Source organism: Panthera pardus, unplaced genomic scaffold (genome assembly GCF_024362965.1).
Source record: "Panthera pardus isolate Hobbes unplaced genomic scaffold, ASM2436296v1 HiC_scaffold_6, whole genome shotgun sequence".
Taxonomy (NCBI): domain Eukaryota; kingdom Metazoa; phylum Chordata; class Mammalia; order Carnivora; family Felidae; genus Panthera; species Panthera pardus.
The window spans coordinates 15,706,056-15,726,158 of record NW_026526991.1 but is presented as its reverse complement, the minus strand read 5'-3'; the positions used below and the strand labels follow the sequence as shown (position 1 = coordinate 15,726,158).

Here is a 20,103-nt window from a genome sequence, read left to right as displayed (position 1 = left end):
TACATAAATTCAACAGAATTCCAATCCAGTCCCTTTTTCCCTTTGACAATCTGATGTAAAAATTCAAAAGGCCAAGAGTCGTAAAGACATTTTGAAGGGAAAGAAGAACGAGACATAGGGACTCACTTACCTGATATTCAGGTTTGTTATGGAGTAAGACAGCGTGGGCTTGTAACATAGTTAGACCAGTAGAGCAATGAAACAGAACAGAGGTGCCCAAGACAGATGGACACGAAACTTGCCTTCGCCTCATCAGATGCTTTTCCTCTTGTCTGTTAAACAAGAGGATTGTATATATGACAGAAATGGCATTAAAAGTCAGTGGATTAGGCAAATTTCTTCTGGACAAGCACTTTGGGGTACATAAATATTAGACCCCTCCTCTATAGCATCTGAAAAGAAACATCTAAGTGGGGGAGAGGGGAAGACCTTAAACCTTTTGGACGAAAATAAGGAATGATATTTTTATGACCTTGACATAGTAATTTATTTCTTTAAAAAGGTACAAAAAAGGACCAGTTATAAAGAAAAGATTGCAAAAATGAACCACATCTGGATTTCACTTGTGATTAATAAGCACACCATTAACAAAGTTAAAAGGTAAAAGTCACAGAAAAGGAGAACATATTTTGCAGTGCATATAACAAAGGGTTACTATCCAGAATATATAATAAACCCCTCTAAATAAATTATTTAAATACCCACAAAGAAATTCACATACCCCAATATTATTCAGATATCCCACTAGAAAAATGAGCAAAGAATATGAAGAGGTAATTCACAGAAGGGGAAATTCAAATGGACGATAATCCTATGAAAAGATGTACACCTTTCTAGTCATTAGAGTAATACAAACTATAAACACAATAAGATAACATTTCACACCCTTCAGACTGGCAAATACTATATTTCATATACTACCAGTAGGAATGTAAAATATTTTGGTGAGCTATCTGACACTGTCTCATAAGAGTGAATATGCAGGCAATTCTTGGACCCAGCAGACCCAAGAAACAGGTACAGAAAATATTCATTAGGGCCATTTTCCAATAGTGGGAAATGATAAACAACCAAAATTCCATCAACAGGAGAATGGATGAATAAATTGTGGCATATTCAAACAGTGGCCATCAAATTAGGCTATATGCATCCATGTGGATAGATTGCCCAAAGCAAGTTGTAGAATGCTCTGTAAAGCATCATACCATTTATATCAAGTTTGAAAACAGAAAACAATACCATATGTTATTTATGGATACATAAATACATATAGTAAGAGTGGAAAAATGCATGTGAACAAATAAATACCAGATTCAAGTCAGTGATTACCTCAGGGGTTGAACACAAGAAAGCAGAGAAATACAATTAAGGAAGAGAACACAGAGGCTTCATCTTTATCTTCAATTAAAAAACAAATCTGGGGCATCTGAGTGGCTCTGTCAGTTAAGTATCTGACTCTTGACCTCAGTTCAGATCTTGAGCTCAGAGGCATGAGTTCAAGCCCAGCATTGGGCTCTGCCCTGGGTTTGGAGCCTACTTAAAAAAACAAACAAAAAAAACCACCCAAATCTGATTCAAATATAGTAAAAATATTAAGATATTGTAAAGCTAGGACTTGAATACACTGATGTTCATTTAAAAATTCTGTGTACTTTTTTGTATGTTTGAAATTTTTCATAAGGAAAGAGAAATGCTTTGGTTCTATGCAATGTGATCAACTATATTAACCTGTAGCCACAACAACAAAAGTCTCCTTTGTCTGTATCCTAATACCTTTTCCCATGACAGGCTCTCATGTTAACTCTGTGACTTTAGGCAAGTTGTTCAAACCCTCTGAGCCTTCATTTCCCCATGTATTAGTTGAAGACGATAGTAATACCTCCTCACAGTGTTGGAAAGGGGACTTAGTGCAGTGCATATGGTAAACAGTGCTTGGGCATTTGACTGGTTGATCTAACCGACAGTCACTGAGCCTCTACTCTGTGCCTGGCACTGTTGTAGACACTGGGTGAAAACACCCAAACATCTGCATTGATGGAGCTTACGGTCTGGTGTAGGGAGGCACATGATAAAGATAAATAGGTTATATAGTATATGTAATGGTGATAAGTGCTAGGGAGAGAAATAAAGCAGGGGATGTTAGCTGCAACTGCCTCTTGCCTGTCTTCGATATTTCTCTCTTTCTCCCCTCTCCCCCCACCCCACCCTCTCTGTGTCTTTCTGTATCCCCTTTTTTCTTTGCCCTCCTCTTCTCCTGGCACTACTCCAGTGGCCATGACACCCCCCACCCTGTCTCCGTCCTCCTCCCTTCCCCCTCCTCCCCCCCACCAGTACTGAACTGTTTGTTTCCCAGTTGTCTTAATGATTGACTTCTGCTGCAAAGGACCCTGTAGCTTTTGTGGAGTCAGGAACTGAGCTTCAGGTTTCTTTTGTACTTGGAGCACTTAGCACAGTAGTAGGCACATAGCAGTAACTCTACAAACTCTGTGTTCAAAAGTGATTGAAAATTATCAGACCAGTTGGGTAACTGATCGGAGCCATTAAGGAAGAGAGCCTGTAGCCCGAACATTACTGGCCTCCAAGCCCCAATCTGGTGTTTCTAACAGTGTGGTTTTAGGCAAATTTCTTCACCGTATCAGATCTTTGTTTCCTTGTCTATAAAAAAGGAGGGTGTATGGATGATTTCCAAGGTGCTTGCCTGTGATACAACTAATGCCATTTTCATTATCTAGGGTTTTCCATTTTAATTCATTGTTTCACAGCATGTTTCTATCTTTCTATCCTTATTGACCTATAGCAACATTGGAGCAAATATTTCTTCATTTTTGGAGACCCTTTCCTTTGAAGTATTTGATGTTCTCTTCTGAATTCTTTGACTATATGGACAAAGCAATCATATTATGATATGATATCCTATGAGATCTTAGGACATTAGTAGCAAAAGGGACTTTACAGATAATAATAACAAGCAGTTACCATTCATTAAACATCTAGTGTGTCCTTTTCCTCATTATGGTTAGTACTTCTGTAACCAAAACAAGGGGTTTTACCGCCCCCCTTTTAGAGAGCTGTGTTGTACAATGATCAAAGAACTCCAGAATCAGACAGTCTTGGGTTCAAGTCCCAGTTCCTCCAGTTAATAATTATGTGACATTGGACACTTACTTTCCCTCTGTAAGTCTCAATGTCCTCCTTTGCAAAAGGAGAGTATCCCTTATCTCTTACAGTTGTGATGAGGGTTAAGTGTTATAATAAGTCTGCACATTTACACAGATCTACACAGATAATGAATTTGCCACAGAGCAAGGGCTCAAGAAATGGCGGATTTTGTAACATTTACTAAGGGTAACTCATCCAGGGTCTTAGTGATGCAGTGGCAGAGCTGGATCTCAACCTAGGCAGAGTGATCCAGTGCCCACACAGATGCCCACAATGCTACCTCCTCAGTGGTTCACAGGACCCATTTGGGGGAAGTGGATAGAAAGTGGTGTGTGTGTGTGTGTGTTTGTGTGTGAGTGTGTGTGTGTGTGTGTGTGTGTGTGTGTCTAAGTCAGGTACAATTGAAAGGAAAATTGATAAGTTCCACCAAGAAGATAGAATTAAAAAGAAAATTGGTAGTAAATTCCACCAAGAAAGTGCTGTCCCATCACTCCCAGAAGACCCCTATCACCTTACTTCTTACAAGTATTACACACTAACCAGTTGTGCAACTGGAGCTGTAGCCCCATCACCTTCTAACTGAGACTTGAAAAGGCATAGCTCCCAACTCAAAGGGCCCTGCTAGGACCAACGCCTTTTTCCCCCATCTGGGCTGTGAGCAGACTGGACTGGATGATCTGTAAGGGAATGGGAGCAGATTTTGGAGCCAGATCAAACTGAGGAAAATCCCTACATACTCCTAATGGAGACACTCCTTTCCTGCTCAATAAGGGAGGACAGTACCACCTACCCCACTGTTTGCAGTAAGGAGGAGACCTGTGTTAATTGCTTAGCAGAGTTTTGGCACACAGTAAGCATTCAGCAGATAATGACGATGATGACGAGGATAATGATAATAGTGGTGGTGGTGATGATGGAATCACAGTATAAGTAATACCAGAGAGTCTCAGAGGTCCTCTAAAAAAGCAGACTGGAGGGAAATGGGAAGAGGAGGTCAGCTTGTAGGATAGGTGGGTGAGAAGTATTCGACATTTCATGGGAAGTAGAATATCCACATGGAGATGTTACCTTGGGAGTTGGAAACGTGAGACCAGAGATGAAGGTTTGGCCCCTCTGACCCTGGCATTCCTGAGGCTTGATTACAGCAGACATTAACTGAGCCCCTTCCATATGTGGATCATTCCACTGTCCATGGTGGCAGCATGACATGCCAGAAAAGATGGTTTTGAAATAATGTATTATAGTAAGAATGAAAGTACGTATCTTACAGAGTGGTAAGAGATTAAGTTAGAGAATATAAGACTTTGAACACAGAGACTGGCACATTGGAAAAATGTCTTAAGATGACCACATCCCTTTTTATGAAACAGTCTACTCTAAATTAAGAATGAAGAGTCTTATTTGAGAATACCATATTTCCAATCTAATACCTTTTCTAACATTCATTTTTGAGAGTGAGAGAGACAGGGCGTGAGCGGGGGAGGGGCAGAGAGAGAGGGAGACAGAATCCGAAGCAGGCTCCAGGCTCTAAGCTGTCAGCACAGGGCCTGACGCGGGGCTCGAACTCACGGACCGTGAGATCGTGACCTGAGCCAGAGTCAGACGCTTAACTGACTGAGCCACCCAGGCGCTCCAATCTAATACCTTTTCTGAGAACCGTGTGTTCAACAAAGGTCTCAGAAACATTTAAGGAAATAATTCAGCTGTTACAGGTTTCAATTTTCAATTCTGCTTCTGGAATCCTGTCAGGTAACATTGGTATAGTGAACTAGAGGGCAAAATCTCTGCCATGGACATCCTTAAAGTCCAATCAGGGAAGTAGGACATACTTGTAGAAGAGATAAAAATGAAAGACACCATGTCAACACACACTGAACACAGTAAGTGGTGCTCAAATGAGGACGAGGCCAGTGGGTATGTGAGGGCTCAGAAACATTTGGACAGATGGCTCAATGGGCACCATTTTTGATGAGCCAGTTTGAGCAAGGAAAAAGACGCACTTGCTACAAAGTGTTAGTGCCATTTACCTTATGTCGAGCACTAGGCTAGGCTGAGGACACAGCAAAGAAGAGCAACTTTTGACCATGTGGAGATGATAATGGAGTAGGGAGTGAGAGTCTTGAACAGAGCATTAGAGTACAAGCCCAACAACACGGGCTGTTAACCAGGTGGAGGGGCGTACGTGCGCTGCCATGACTTACCTTTCTGTTTGGATCTTCTCCCACCAGGGTCTTTTCACTTAATTCACTTGATGTTTGACGACTACGTGCTCTACCTATTAGAATCCCTGCACTGTCAGGAGCGGGCCAATGAGCTCATGCGAGCCATGAAGGGAGAAGGAAGCACTGGTAAGCCAGCTTTTCACTGGGAGTTGCCCTACTTGGCAGTTTGATTTGCATCCTTGCTTCTATGCTCTGTGTTTCTTTAGCTCTTTATTCCGAAGAATTTAGTTGTAGTGGGCAGGCCAAGTGGTGTGAAAGCAGTGATGTCCTTTTCTTCTTTGGAGTGGGCATGGCTGTGTATGGGAACTGCGTGCATGCCTTGATGGTGATTCGAAACCATCAAAGGGCTTTAAGCAGAGGGGTGACATGACCCACAGATCAGAAAGAATATTTCAATTTTTAAAGTCCTTTGAAGACAACTTGCCTTGACCTTTGGCTCTGAGAATCTACCCTTTCTCTACCCATAGCAGAAGTCCGAGAAGAAATTATCTTGACAGAGGCTGCCCCGCCAACCCCTTCACCAGTGCCATCGTTTTCGCCAGCCAAATCCGCCACGTCCGTCGAAGTGCCACCTCCGTCCTCCCCCGTCAGCAATCCATCCCCTGAGTACACTGGCCTCAGCACTACAGGTAATGAAAGGCCCCTAAAGGCTTTGAGTGGGGAGTTGACTTACAGCAAGAGCTTTCTGGAAAAGCATTCTAACCCAATCAATGCCAAGACCGTAGTATTTGCCTGGATTTACAGATGCCTTGCAGTTATTCATTACTCACATGTATATACTCCACATGCTTCTGTTTTCAAGTTGGCCAATTAAGTACATGATAAAATCTCCACCTTCCCCCCCAGCTAAGACACTGAAATGATTAAAATGATATAAGACATAAATTGATACACAGCCATTCTTTCTTGAAAATGAGAAAAGGAACTCTCTGTGAACCAGAGATTGAGAGGCATCTCTGGAAAGTGGGGCATCCGGGAAGCCATTTGCTAACACATGGCGATCATATCGAGGTGGGGGTGATAAGCAAGGTAAGACTAATGCTGTGGGGTCTCCAAGCAAGGGGAGACTCCCTCTGGTTGGAGGCACCAAGAAGACCTCACAAAGGAATGGGTCTGAGCTGGAACTTCATTTTAACTGAGGAAGGTGGAGCAGAAGGGACTTCTGGGAAGAGGACAGTATGAACAGATGCATAGGGGTAGGGACATGTGGGGCCTTCTCAGGCCACGTGAAACTTGGGCTAAAATTAAAATGTAGGAGGTCCATGAAGGGTCTTATGAGGCTAGACACCACAAATTGCAGTCACATCCTGGCGGATCTTGAATGCCAAGGTATGGTTTAGAAATGAAAAAGAAGAGGTAATACAAGGATAATAATAGCTAGTTGCCGATGTCCATTATCACTTCACGTAATTATCTCACAATAACGCCTCAAGGTTGTGAAGGAAAAGTAAAGGGTGAGAAAGCGTCAGTTCCTTGTTCTGGGCACCACAGTCACTCAGCCATTCAACAAATGTCCTTACTCATAAGACTTGTGAAAATGGTGAAGTGTATACAGAATATTCAGTAAGCGTTAGCTAATCTGTGATGACAGTGTGCGTGTATGTGTGTGCGCGCACACCTCTAGAGCAACTCACATGGTTGCTGTGGGCATGAGATGACATAAGAAAGGCCAAGTGCTTTGCTCATAGTGAGGTGCTATCAGATGGAAGGGGTCCCATTGATTAAGATGAGGGCTACCACTGAATGCTATAGGGGATCAGAGGGGAAGCAATCTCCTTCCTTCCCACCTGAACTCTGGCAGGCAGGAAAGAAGCCTGCAGGAGAGGGGAGACTCAAAGGCAGCCTTAAAAGATGAGGAAGAATGCATAGGAGAGGAACCAAAGGCAGAAACAACCTTTTCCTATATGGGCCTTGGTGGGGTTGGGCCAGCTGAACAGACCAGTGTTTGTGGAGCAGAGGGCTCATGAGACAGTGATCATTAATTCATTACCTTTTTTCCAAACCTGCTTAAACTATTCTCCCAATTACCCAACTCCAAATGTGGGAGTCAACTTCATCTTTCCTCTCCCTCGGCTCCTGTATTAGTTAGAATAGGCTAGGGGCGCCTGGGTGGCTCAGTCGGTTAAGCATCCGACTTCAGCTCAGGTCACGATCTTGCGGTCCGTGAGTTCAAGCCCTGCGTCGGGCTCTGGGCTGATGGCTCAGAGCCTGGAGCCTGCTTCCGGTTCTGTGTCTCCCTCTCTCTCTGCCCCTCCCCCGTTCATGCTCTGTCTCTCTCTGTCTCAAAAATAAATAAACGTTAAAAAAAAAAAAAAAGAATAGGCTAAGCTACTGTTAACAATAGATCCAAAACGTATGGAGTTGACACAAGAGAAATCTATTCTGTGCTTGCAGACAGCCCTGGCAGGGTGCTTAGGTCTGAGAGGAGGCTCTCTTCAATGCAACCATTTGGAAACACTTGCTCTTTCCATATTAGGTTGCACCATACTCCAGGGCAGTGGTTCTCAAAGTGTGGTCCATGGACCAGCGGTATCTGCACCCCCTGGGAACCTGTTAGGAATGCTCATCATCAGGTCCCATCACAGACCTACTGAATCAGAAACTCTAGCGGCAAGGCCCAGAGATTTGCTCAACAAGCCTCCCATTGATTCTGATGCACACTAGCTTCAGGACCACTGCCCTGGGCTTTGCCAAGTCTGCAACCAGCTGACAGAAGTAGAAGGTGGGTATAGAGAGGAAAGCCCAGTCCCTCAAAGGTCCTGCCCTGAAGTAGCACATGTCACTTCCAGTTCCATTTCACCAGTGAGGGCTTAGTCCATGGCCTCATGTAACTGCACAGAGAGGCTGGGAGGTGTAGGGTAGCACGTCCCCAGATAGGGAAGGGGGCGAATAGATTTGGGGAGACAGCGTTCTCTACCATGCCTCCCAAGCCAGTCGTTCTAATCCAAATCTTGATGGGCCCATTCCTTCCCATGGCACCACTGCTATCTGTTCAGGCCTTCCCCACGTCTCGGACATCCAGCGACTCTCAAACTGGTTACCCACCTCCAATCTGGTCTGTCCGCTTTCTTGCTGCCCACTAGGCTCATTTCCCAAGACCGAGGGGACTCTCATTCTCCAGATCGTATCTCACACTGCTCCACCTCTGGGGTCTCCTCCTTCCACCTCCACCTGATGAAATCCTACTCATCTTCATTGCCCTCACCCTCTAGGTTAGAATCTTCCTCCAGGGGCGCCTGAGTGGGTGGCTCAGGCAGTTGAGCACCTGACTCTTGATTTTAGCTCAGGTCATGATCCCAGGGTTGTGGGATCGAGCCCTGTGTCCAGCTCCACAGTGAGCGTGTGGAGCCTGCTTCAGATTCTCTCTCCCTCTGCCCCTCTCCCGCGTGCGCTCTGTTTTTCAAAAAAAAAAAAAAAAAAAAGTCTTCCTCCAGACGCTCACAGCATGGTCCTACTTATATCCTAGTTCTACTTAGAATAATTTTCAGAATAGACTGGGGACTGAAATTGGATATTTTTGAAGACCAAATAAACAGGGTGAGATTACCCTATTTAGGATGTTGTCTTTTATCCATTCATTCACTCACATGTCCATCCATTTATCTATCCATTTATCCAATAAATATTTCTCGAGTGACTTCTGTGTACCAAACACTTCAGGTTCCCATCCCCTGGCAGTTTATGATTTAGAGGTTAGGGTTCTGATGGGCAAGCTGGCAGTCACAAACAATGTGATGAGTGCAAAGTTGGGCTAAGTTGGGAGAAGAGGGTAGAGGAGCACAAAAGGAGGCCATGGTTGGTACCTGTAGGGTCTGGGAAGGCTGAATAATGCGAGAGAAGGTAGTCTGGCAGAGGAAGTAAGCGGTACAAAGGCCTGGAGGCAGGAGACAGCATGTCATTTTCAGAGAACATAAAGTACGTATGCTAAGAATCTTTGGTTAATTCCTTCCCTCAAGTTTCTTTTCTCTCCAGAACTAGCACTACTCAGAGAGGAAATGAGCAGGTACTTAAGAGCCTATAAGGCCTTTCCTCTTCTGTACTTTGCCAGGGGCAGAAACTTGCCGACAGACGCAGTGGTCCTTTGTCAGGGACTGTTAAGGAGACTGGATTCTTCAGAGTATTTAAAAGTAGGGTTGTCAGTAACTGGCCCTAGACGGAGCTTTGATTTCACTTTGGGTACGCAGCTGGAAAAAGGCCTCCTCTTTTGTGGAAATTTAGATTTTGGCGTCACATTTGTTTACATGGATGCACCTGAATCATGTTTTGTGTCCACTTTGAGGGGGAAGAACACCCCCTCCCTCGTCCCTCCCCTTTTCTCTCTGTACTGGGTCACTGTAGTTCCTGCTTAGGAGGCTTGAGAAGAAGAGCCACGGAGAAAAGAACAGCCTTAGTCCCTGAAAATGAAAAGGGAAGAGAACTTGAGCACTGTCCACAGCTCTCCAGCTGCTCAGCTGCTCAGCTGCTCAGGGGTCCATCCAAGGCCGGAATATGGGGCAGCAACCCCCAGTCTCCTGCCTCAGGAAGAAACCAGGGCAGTAAGAACAGGCCAGTAAGAACAGCCGGTCATCTGAACAATCCTGCCCGCCCTCACCCCCCACCCCTTACCCTTCTGGGAAGCACCCACGTGAGCCAGTTAGTGATAACATCCTTACTTCTAAAATAAACAGGGAAATTATGCAAATGAAGCAGTTCTGCATTGTGAAGCAGAAAGGGTTCAAGGGGGAGCTTTCCTGCAGTGCAGCAGCATATCCAGCGAGGAGACTCTAAGGGAATAAGGGGATAGGGAAGGTGTGAAGGCAAGATTTCTAGGATCTCTTCATAATTCTCATCCAGCTAGTGAGTCTGCCTGGCTTTTTTCACAGCACTTTGGAGGCCCCAAGGTGTGGCAGGTGTGATAGTCAAAGCCACAGGAATACCATAAATGTGTTCAGAGATTTCTGCGCAATGTGTTCACGAGTCATAAAAGTAGCTTCTTAGAAATACAAATGTAAAACAGGTTCTTTTCAGATGATCGTAACCTTTGAAGATTTTGGCACATTCCTGCTTTGTTCTCAGATATCTCCAGGGGGCATTAAAAATGTCATCCTAGATAAAACTATGTGTAATATTTTTCTCAAGTACCACTTTTGAAATACTCCCTTGTGAAATTAGACTGGATCTTGGCATGCATGTGGGTCATAGTCTTGAAGGAGACATAAACATAATTTCCTAACAACATGTATGGTTTTATAGACATTGCATTATAAAGCACATTTAGCCATGATATACATCTAGGTATTAAGAAATATAGGAGGTTTCTTAAATTTGAGGATTTGTGCAAATATTTCATTGACCAATACTGTAAATTCGAAAACAATTGTGTATCTTATAAAATGCATTTGTCATGTTTCTTTTTTTTTAAGTTAACATATGGTCTTTATGCCCAGTTAATTTTTATTTTCATTTTTATTTATTTACTTATTTTTAACATTTATTCATTTTTGAGAGACAGAGATAGAGCGCAAATGGGGGTGGGGCAGAAAGAGAGGGAGACACAGAATCTGAAGCCGGCTCCAGGCTCCGAACTGTCAGCACAGAGCCCCCTATGCGGGGCTCGAACTCAGGGAACTGTGAGATCGTGACCTGAGCCAAAGTTGGAAGCTTAACTGACTGGGCCACCCAGGTGTCCCATTTTATTTCCATCTTTAAATTACTGGTTGATTTATATACCATTACTTTCCAAATAGTATCTGAAGTGGTTAACAATTTTTTTTAAAAAAGCAATTTTTAAAAAGGAAATCAGGAAGCAAAAATAAAGAAGAAGTGGGGAATATTAAACAAAACAAAACAACTCCTGGCTAAAACAGTTCATTAACACGTTAAATGAAATTTTATGTGACTTAGTTAATTTTGTTGGGTCTCTAGCATACTCTGAATATCATTGCTCAGATGATGTACATATCATCAAGTTTGATTTAGAGTCAAGGCCAATCAGGTGTCTGCAGCCCCTCCACATTATCAGTGTCTCACTTTTGATGGACACTTCCCCATTTTTCAGCTATGAAAAAGAGAACAGTATTATGTCTGCTTGGTGAGCACAAAGAGAAAATTAATTCATTGCACATAATCTTTTGGCATCCTTTGGTACAAGGACTCGTGGATACAAAGTGGTATATTATAGATAGTGAGTTATGACTCACTAGGGAAGCAGCCACTCTGCTCATCTATCTTGTTCTGTGTCCATACTTACATGTGTTTCTAAGTATGTTTTCTTAGGACTGTTTTCATTAATTGTTTTTAAAAGCCGGGGGTGGGGGGGAGTGGAAGAAAGTGAAAGGAAAGGAATATCAGGCACCTAACACTGTGATACGTGGCTGATTTTGACTGGGCATGTTCAAGTCTACGGCAAGGCCATGAAACAAGACTAGCAAAGGATTCCATTTCAACAGATTTCCACAAGGTAAAATCTAGCCCATTTATCCATTTTCTTCCCTAACTTTGTGAGCTTGCCCCCTCACTCCTGGCCCAGCAAAGTTCAGAAACTTTAATTTCCATTCAGGTAAAGTGCCTCTTTTCCTCTTTAGGAGTGTGGCAGGTGGTGCCAAACTGACGGGCCCACTTACCATGACATTGGGCTGCAATTCTTTACTGTCATTTAATGCAAACTGTAAAGCTCCCGCTCTGTCCTGGTGAGGCCTCGGAAGGGCTCTAAGACCTGGTTTATGATGTCATTTGAAGTATTCCCTCCTTTAGCAATGACAATAAAAGTTAACTATTAAACTCATGTTTTCACCTTCCCACCATGGGTTCCCTGCAACACAAAGCCAGCAAATTAAATCATTGAGATGCTAGGATGCCTAAAGAAATAAAGGCAAATTCCTTATAAATGGCCCTAACTGTAGAACATCTGGCCTGCCCAGCTGCATTTTCTCCACATCACTTGAGGATGTAACAAAGATAACTGGCCCCTACTCTTTCCAAATAACAAAAGCTCAGTTATTCTGAGGGCAGCTAAAATGAGTGGGACAGGGTGGACACAGCAGCCCTGCCCCAGAGCCCACGATGACTCATTTACAGAACCTCCTCCTCCATCCCTGCTGCTTCCTTTTCTGTAAAGGAGTGGAATTAGGAAATATAAGCTGGGATTGAAAATAGATTGCTTAATCTCTTCTTGACCTCGCATCATCAAGGTCACAGCTTGGTGTTGGGGGCCTTTGGATTTGCTCATTCATTCTTTGGTCCACTCCATGTATTCCGTGTCTAATCTGGGGCATGTCCTGGGGGTACAGAAGTGAAAAGAACAGGCATTGTCACTGCCCCTGAATACTTATATTCTGGTGGGTAGGAGAGTCGATACAGAAGTAAACAACCAGCTAAATAAACCATTTCAGGTGGTCATAAAGAGAATAATAGTGTGCTGCGAAATGGTCAGAGAAGGCCCACCTGAGGAGGTGACATTTATCCAAGACCTGGAGTATGAGAAAGAGTCAGCGCATAAAGTTTGGGGAGAGGAAAAGAACATTTCAGGTAGTGGGGAACAGCACATGCACATGCCTAAGGCGGAGAAGAGCCTGGCGTAGTGAGGATTGACTAACGGACACACATAAGGGGAGAGTGGCAGTGGGGGCAGTTGCAGAGGTAGGTGGCAGCCAGATCTTGAATCCCCGTCTGTCTCTGGGAACGGATCCATTTGCTGCTCCTGGTCATGGAGCTACTGATAAAGTGTAACACAAACAGATGAGGTTTTCAGCTCCAGCAAGTATTGTCCTTAAGCACTACTGCCTTAGGGATGGATGGTAGCCAATGGGGGATAGAGCCACGGATAGCCCACGGTTCAAGTAGACTTTTCTGTGATGATGGCAACTTTGTTTTTTTTTTTAATCTGAGCTATTCAAAATAGTAGACACTAACCACATGGGGCTACTGAGCCCTTGCAATGTAGCTAGTGCAATGAAGGAACTGAATTTTTAATTGTATTTTGTTTTAATTTTTTTAATGTTTATTTATTTTTGAGAGAGAGAGAGCGAGAGCGAGAGTGAGCGAGAGCGAGAGTGAGCAGGGGAGGGGCTGAGAGAGAAGGAGACACAGAATCTGAAGTAGGCTCCAGGCTCTGAGCTGTCAGCACAGAGCCCGATGCAGGGGTTCGAACCCACAAACCACGAGATCATGCTCTGAGACGAAGAGCTTAACCAACTGAACCACCCAGGGGCCCCTTGTTTTAATTAATTTAAATTTAAATAGCCATCTACGTCTAGTGGCTACTGTATAGGCAGTTCCAGAATCCAGACATACTTAAAGGAGCGTATTTCTCAGGAAGGTACTACCAAAAGGCTTAGGTTAGATCAAAACCTGAACATCTGTGATGGTTCATAGAATCCTAGTGGAGAAAAGGATCAAGTGGTTTAGTCCAAGATCTGAAGGAAGGGTATGGCCAGGTAGACTGGAAAGTAGCCTGAATTTTCACAAGTCTGTACTAGAACCTTACAACTTCTGATCTTTAATGGCCCTCAACATGGAGCATGCGTGACTGGAGGCAGTGGGTGGTTTATAGACCCTTGCTGCTCAAAATGTGGTCCACAGACCAACAGCATTATCATCGTTTAGAAATTTGTTATAAATGCAGAATTGCTGGCTCAGCTCCCAACCTACTGAATCAGAATCTGCATTTTAACAAGATCTCCTATGATTCAAATGCACGTTCAAGTGTGAGAGGCGACTGTTGTTTTTGGAAAGGCTCTGGAGTTGGGCACATCTGGGTTCAAATCCCAACTCTGCCACTCACCTGAGCAAGTCTTAGGCCTCAGTTTTCTCACCTGAAAGAAAGAGGTAATACCTCCCACCTCAAGAGGTTATTGTGAAGATTCAGTGAGTCAGTGTATAAAAAGAAAATAGCATGAGGTCTGGTTTATGCTGGATGGTTTATCATTCATTCTTTCATTTATTCAACAAGTCATTACTGACTGCCTGTTATGTTTCAAGCACCCTTCCTGTCCTGAGTTGAAAACCCCCTCCAAGAAAACAACAACAACAAAAACTCAGGAATGAAAAACATTTTGTTGGGGATGGAAAGGAAAGAAAATCTTCTTCTGCAGTTTTAAGACTAGAACACAGACAACACTTACCTTTACAGGATTCTCAGATCTTTGGGGATCTTTATGGTATTCTTAGAGATCAGGGGGCTTTCTCCACTATTCTCAGACTTTGAAATAAGAGTGGGCATACAGGTCATGGAGAAAAAGAGAAAGGGGAATTAGGCAACTAGGGAAGGTTATTGTTTTACCAATAAATAAAAAGCATTAGCGTTGTCTTAAAAATTAAGCAAAACTGTGAACTGCACACATTTCCTTTTATTTCCTTAAAAAAGCAGCAGCAGCAGCAGCAGCAATTCTCACTGGAGGTCCCACTGATAGGAAAGGGAATGCAAGGGGTGTTCTTTTCTGGTCCCCAGGCAAAAAGGGTTTCTCACCCAAGCCAGTAGGTGTTAATCTGCTTAAGCCTGCCTGAGTGGGTCTGTTAGATTGCTGGCACACGGCCATTTAGGGGTTTTGTTTCCCAGACCACGGGAGCCCATTTTTCCAAGAGTTCCACTAGCTTTTTGTTTGATAACGTCTATTTCTAGCAGCATTTACTCCTCCAACAACAAATTCAATGAAACAAAAATTTACTGAACACCTACTTTTTGGCAGACCCTCTGTTGGGGATACAGAGATGACTAAGGAACAGTTGCTGTGCTCCAGGAGCTCATACAAAAGTAACTTCTACTCCATTCTCTCAGGTGATGGCTATTATCACTCTGTCTTCCTACTGCTTGGGGAAAAAGAGAAAATCATTTGGCTTCCTGAGCTGCCTCCTTTAAATACCCACTGACCTTGCGGTGCTCTCCTGAGGTCCCAGGGGCTTGAAGGGTTAATTACTTGCTTGCTGTGGCTGGTTCATTGTTCTCCCATACTTCCCACCTCCCTCCAATTCCATCTCCAATTATCAAGCTTGTTTAATATATTTTAATAATGTTTTTCTTTTCATGGAGACAATACACATTCGTTATAGAAAAATACAGATAAGCAAAGTGAAGAAATGCTTTAAAGCCCTCCTCAACCCCACCACCTAGAGATAACCTGTTTTAATAGAAAGGGTACTTTAAAAAATTATAACAGTAATATAACTTCATATGAAGTGCAAAATATAGAGGAGTGCAGTCATGCATAATCCAATCATCTGGGGCATGATCATTTTGGAATTTTTTCTTTCCAGTCTCCTTGCAGTTACCATAAATGATGCCTCACAGCCTGCTGAAGTCATTATCTTTTTGTATATGATGTACATGTGCAAACCAGGAAAAGGGGTACTTTTAGCCATACTGATGAATAAGAACACCTATGATTTTATGGAGAAACACACTTAGAAGTTTGCTGTAATTAGCTGAATTTCTGTTGCTATTCAAGCCTTTCATCCCTGGTGACAGAATCTGACCCAAGAAACTTGTCTTTCTTCCCTGGCATCTGAAATGGGACATATAGAAATGTTTGCTCTAAGAAAGTCTCATATAAGAATACCTGAATTCACGGTGAGGAGTGCATGAATCCCGTTAAGAGCCTCCCACGCCCCAGACTCATCTCACTTAACCCTCAAAACACTTCTGCAAGATACGTATTCTCATGCTTGCTTTGCAGTTGATGAGAGAAAGCCTCCTAAAGTATAAGAGGCTCAGCAGGACTCGGAGCCAGAGTGAAGCAGCAATATGGTAGAGAGAATAAAAGCATGGGGCAGACCGGAGTTCAGAGCCCCACCGGCCCCACCCACTGGGACCTCGTGCAAGTTAACATTTGAAATTCCTCTGAACTGGACTTGAGTGAGATGCCACTAGCCTGAAGTGTTGACATAAGGAAGGGTCCTGAGAATCAAGATTGGAGCCCACTGTAAGGGTGTTGCTGAGGACACTGTTAAGCAGTTCACAGTTGCCTTTTATGGGGGCATCTGAAAGAAATTCTTGTTTGATCATAATTCCAAGGACAGTTTACTCCTGAGCAGTTTGTCTACTATCTTATGGCTCCTGACCTGTCAGGTTTTCCTTGTGGCATCGTCTCCTGGAAAGTCTCTGCGCCAAGTCTAAGGCCCGCCTCTGGGAAGAGTATGCATGTTTAGCCTCGCTCCTTGTTGCACTTTTTGCTCCAATTTTAATTTCTTCCTTGACTCCCCCATTCACATTATCTTCTTGAATCTTCTGTATTCTTATGCACTCCCTTAAGTTCTTTCAGATTTAACCTTCAGTTTCCTCACCTGTGAAGTAGGCACGATCTTTATCTCAAGGTTATCGGTAAAGCACTAAGCACAGTGCCTGGGCTTTATTAAATGCTCAATAAGTAGTGTCCCTTTTTCATGTTCTTGGAATGAACCTTTGTCACTTCGTTAAAAAAAAAAAGGGCATTACTTGCATTCCAAAGGATTCTCCCAATTTACGAAAGAGTTCAATACAGAGTTCTTTTAATAATAAACAGCTGTGTTCAAAGTAGGATTGCATTTTCACACACCTTTCAGAGCATCGCTCACTGAATGTCTGCCATGTAATTGGCATAGTGCTGGTCCACCAACTCTTTCTTCCACCTGCTCTATGCCAGTGCAGCTACTCACGTGCCATCTGCGAAGTCGTTGGGATGGAAGGGACTGCAGTTTTTAACAAGAACCGCTCTCCTATCTTCCCCCAGGAATGCTGAGATAGAAAAGATCTGCTGCAGAAAACACAGAAACGGAGCACCATGTTTTACTTCACTTAAGAATGGTTTCCCTTAACCAATTCTTCAGTTTCCCTGCGTCTGCAACGGGGTGTTGAATGGTCTTCCCTCCACCTCCTAAAATAGGCTTAATTATTTCCACTATATCAACATTCTCAAAGTTATCAGACATCAATGAGTATATCACTTAGTGATTTCTTAAATTACCATCTTTATATTCTAACCATCTCATAAAATTCTTAAGCATCTTGAGGGTTTTGCATTTTGTCAGTTTCTCTTCCCAATCCCCAGCATTTTCAAGGTATCCAATTAAAAAGTAAATTAATGGAATTAGCAATATGTATGGAATAGGTCACCGCTCAGGTCACTGTCTAATAATCTTCAAAAAGACCTGGGTAGGCAGAGCCCAGTAATCTACTTAGGGCTGCTTACAGTGGTTTGTTGGCTCCCCAGCACCTGTTTAGTTGAGCGTTGAGAAGTTACTCGGCTGTGCCTCCCTGAGCTTTTGTCCTCTCTCCTTCCCTCCCTCTTTCTCTTTCTACCTTTCCTTTCCCTTTTCTTCCTTTTAAAGTTTTTATTGAAAAACTTTTGGTCACCAGGCTCTGCACTAGTAAGCACTGGGAATCCAATAGTGGACAAAGCAGACAAGGCACCTACCCTCATAGGGCTTCTAGTCTGGAGGAGGGAGGATGGCATTAAATCAATCACATTCATTAATGGGTGTAAGATTACAAACTGTGGTAGGCACCATGAAGGACTATAGTGCAGTAGGGGATCTGACTTAGTCTGGGATTAAGACACGGGGGGTACTAAGGGAAGAATGAGGTTTCAGACAGCAGTAACAGCATGTGCAAAGGCCCCGGGGTGCTGGGAATCGTGGTTCTCTGGAAAAAAATGAAAGAAAGATCTTGTGTCTGGATCAGAGAACAAAGACAGAGGTGGGGGATGCTTCTTGTGAGGTCAGCAAGGACTGAGACACACGCTTTGTAAAGATTTTGACATTCAGCTTAAAGAGCGTGGGAGGCCACTAAAGTGTTGTAAGAATGGGGCATGGAAGAACCGTGTTAGTGATTTATGCATCTTAATTTGTCTCTGCAGGAGCAATGCAGTCATACACGTGGTCTCTGACCTATACGGTGACAACGGCAGCAGGGTCCCCAGCTGAAAACTCCCAGCAGCTGCCCTGCATGAGGAGTACTCATGTGCCTTCTTCCTCCGTCACACACCGGATACCAGTTTATCCGCACAGAGAGGAGCACGGGTAGGTGACCTTCCTGGAATGCATGCCACCATACTTTTACATTTGGTTTTAAACAGCAGGGTTCACTTGCAGCTGTTTTCTCAAAGGGCAGGAAGAATGGTGCCCGTCGCAAAGATGGCAGTGCGCTCGGCACTGTAGGGTACTGCAGAGAACCGTCTCTTGCGGTCCCCGCAAGGCCAGAGAGGTGGGCATTAGGGAGCCCATTTCACAGATGAGGAAACTGAGACTTGTTCAAGTTCTGTTGCATAGGGTCACACAGCTGGTAAATGCAGGGCCCAGGCTGAGCATCTGTCTGACTCGAGAGCCTGTGTTCTTCCTTCTTTTCTGCTTTAGAGCCTCAGCAGAGAACTCCCTTCCAGCAGTTCCCCCGGGTGGGAAAGTTTCATGGCGGGGTCCAGGTCTCCTAGGACTGGATTAGAGGAGGACTTTCCCACCCGAGGGCTGAAGGTCCCTGGAGGTGGTGGTGTTGCTGTGAAGAATAAACTGCAAATCCATTTAAAAGTGTTACCTGGGGGCGCCTGGGTGGCTCAGTCGGTTGGGCGTCCGACTTCGGCTCAGGTCATGATCTCGCGCTCTGTGAGTTCGAGCCCCGCGTCGGGCTCTGGGCTGACAGCTCAGAGCCTGGAGCCTGTTTCGGATTCTGTGTCTTTCTCTCTTTCTGACCCTCCCCATTCATGCTCTGTCTCTCTCTGTCTCAAAAATAAATAAGCGTTAAAAAAAAAAAAATTAAAATTGTTACCTGAATCATAGTAGCTTCTTGCCATCATGCATTGTCTTCATTAAAAGACACTAATCTCAAAATGTCTAACGTGCAGCAATCTGAAAACCACTTATGACGTTAAAAAAAGGGCCCTTATGCTGAAGAAGGTAAGACTCTGCCATGTGGGTGCTGACCAGCAGACCACAGGAAGAGGCCCTCTCAGGTTTCCTCCACACAGTGGCCCAGCATCACGCAGCCAGGTGACAACCCCGAGGCTGGACACGGGCCTGGCTGTTGGCCTGGGTTCAGGTGCCCTTGACCAGTGAATAGGGCAGCTGTTATTTTCTCAGAGTTTACTTCTCTTAGAGTATCTTCCCACACATTTAGAATAGACTTTGAAAACTGTTTCAGGAAGCTTTCTGATTCTAGAGCAATGGCAGAATAGACACCCACGCGGTCTTATGTCAGCATTTTTGCTGTAAAGATGTTATTGAGAACAGTGATAAGAATATCCCATGTTTTACAGGAATTTCTGTTGTATAGATTGTCTTCACGTACGTGAACCCCCAGAATAATGAGGGGCAGCGTTTTTACAAATGTGAGAAGGCTGTGGGTAGCCCATGTTCCTACAGCTGGAAAGCGGTGGAGCCAGGCTCAGCACGGGAGTCTTTGAGAGCTGGCTGACCGTGCCCCGGTGTTTCCCCGCTGGAGAGAGCTCCTCATAACACACGACATCCTTCCCCCTCACAGGCAAGCAAAGGCCTGAACAATACAAAACATAAATCCCAAAGTAACGTCTTCTTTCTTTCCTGTTTGACTTCGGGCTTTGCCACAGAGCAGGAGTAGAGGTTTCCATCACTAATTGTGTTTTGCTCAGAGCTGGCTTTTCATTCCCTAAGTGCTCTCTGGGTGGTAAGGGAGGTGTGCTGGGAGGGAGAGAAGGAAAATCAACTTGGGAGTTTAAACTCACCACAGCAGGGTTGGAGATGGTAAGAACCAAAAAGGAGGAGTAAAATGGAAAATGAGAAAGAAGAACTAAAAGAGAAAGAGAAG

The 20,103-nt window shown here is 44.0% G+C and overlaps 1 protein-coding gene across 4 annotated transcripts in view; it reads left to right on the top strand.

Annotated features, from left to right (window-relative positions):
* Positions 1 to 20,103, top strand: part of RFX4 (regulatory factor X4) — a 163,819-nt gene that overhangs the window by 133,232 nt on the left and 10,484 nt on the right. For 3 of the 4 annotated variants that reach the window (XM_019446672.2, XM_019446674.2, XM_019446675.2), the window contains 3 exons: positions 5,388 to 5,507; positions 5,849 to 6,010; positions 18,188 to 18,350. In XM_019446672.2, the coding sequence (XP_019302217.1) occupies positions 5,388 to 5,507; positions 5,849 to 6,010; positions 18,188 to 18,350 (445 nt within the window). The remainder of the gene's footprint in view (positions 1 to 5,387; positions 5,508 to 5,848; positions 6,011 to 18,187; positions 18,351 to 20,103) is intronic. The other variant, XM_019446673.2, reaches the window with a different exon arrangement.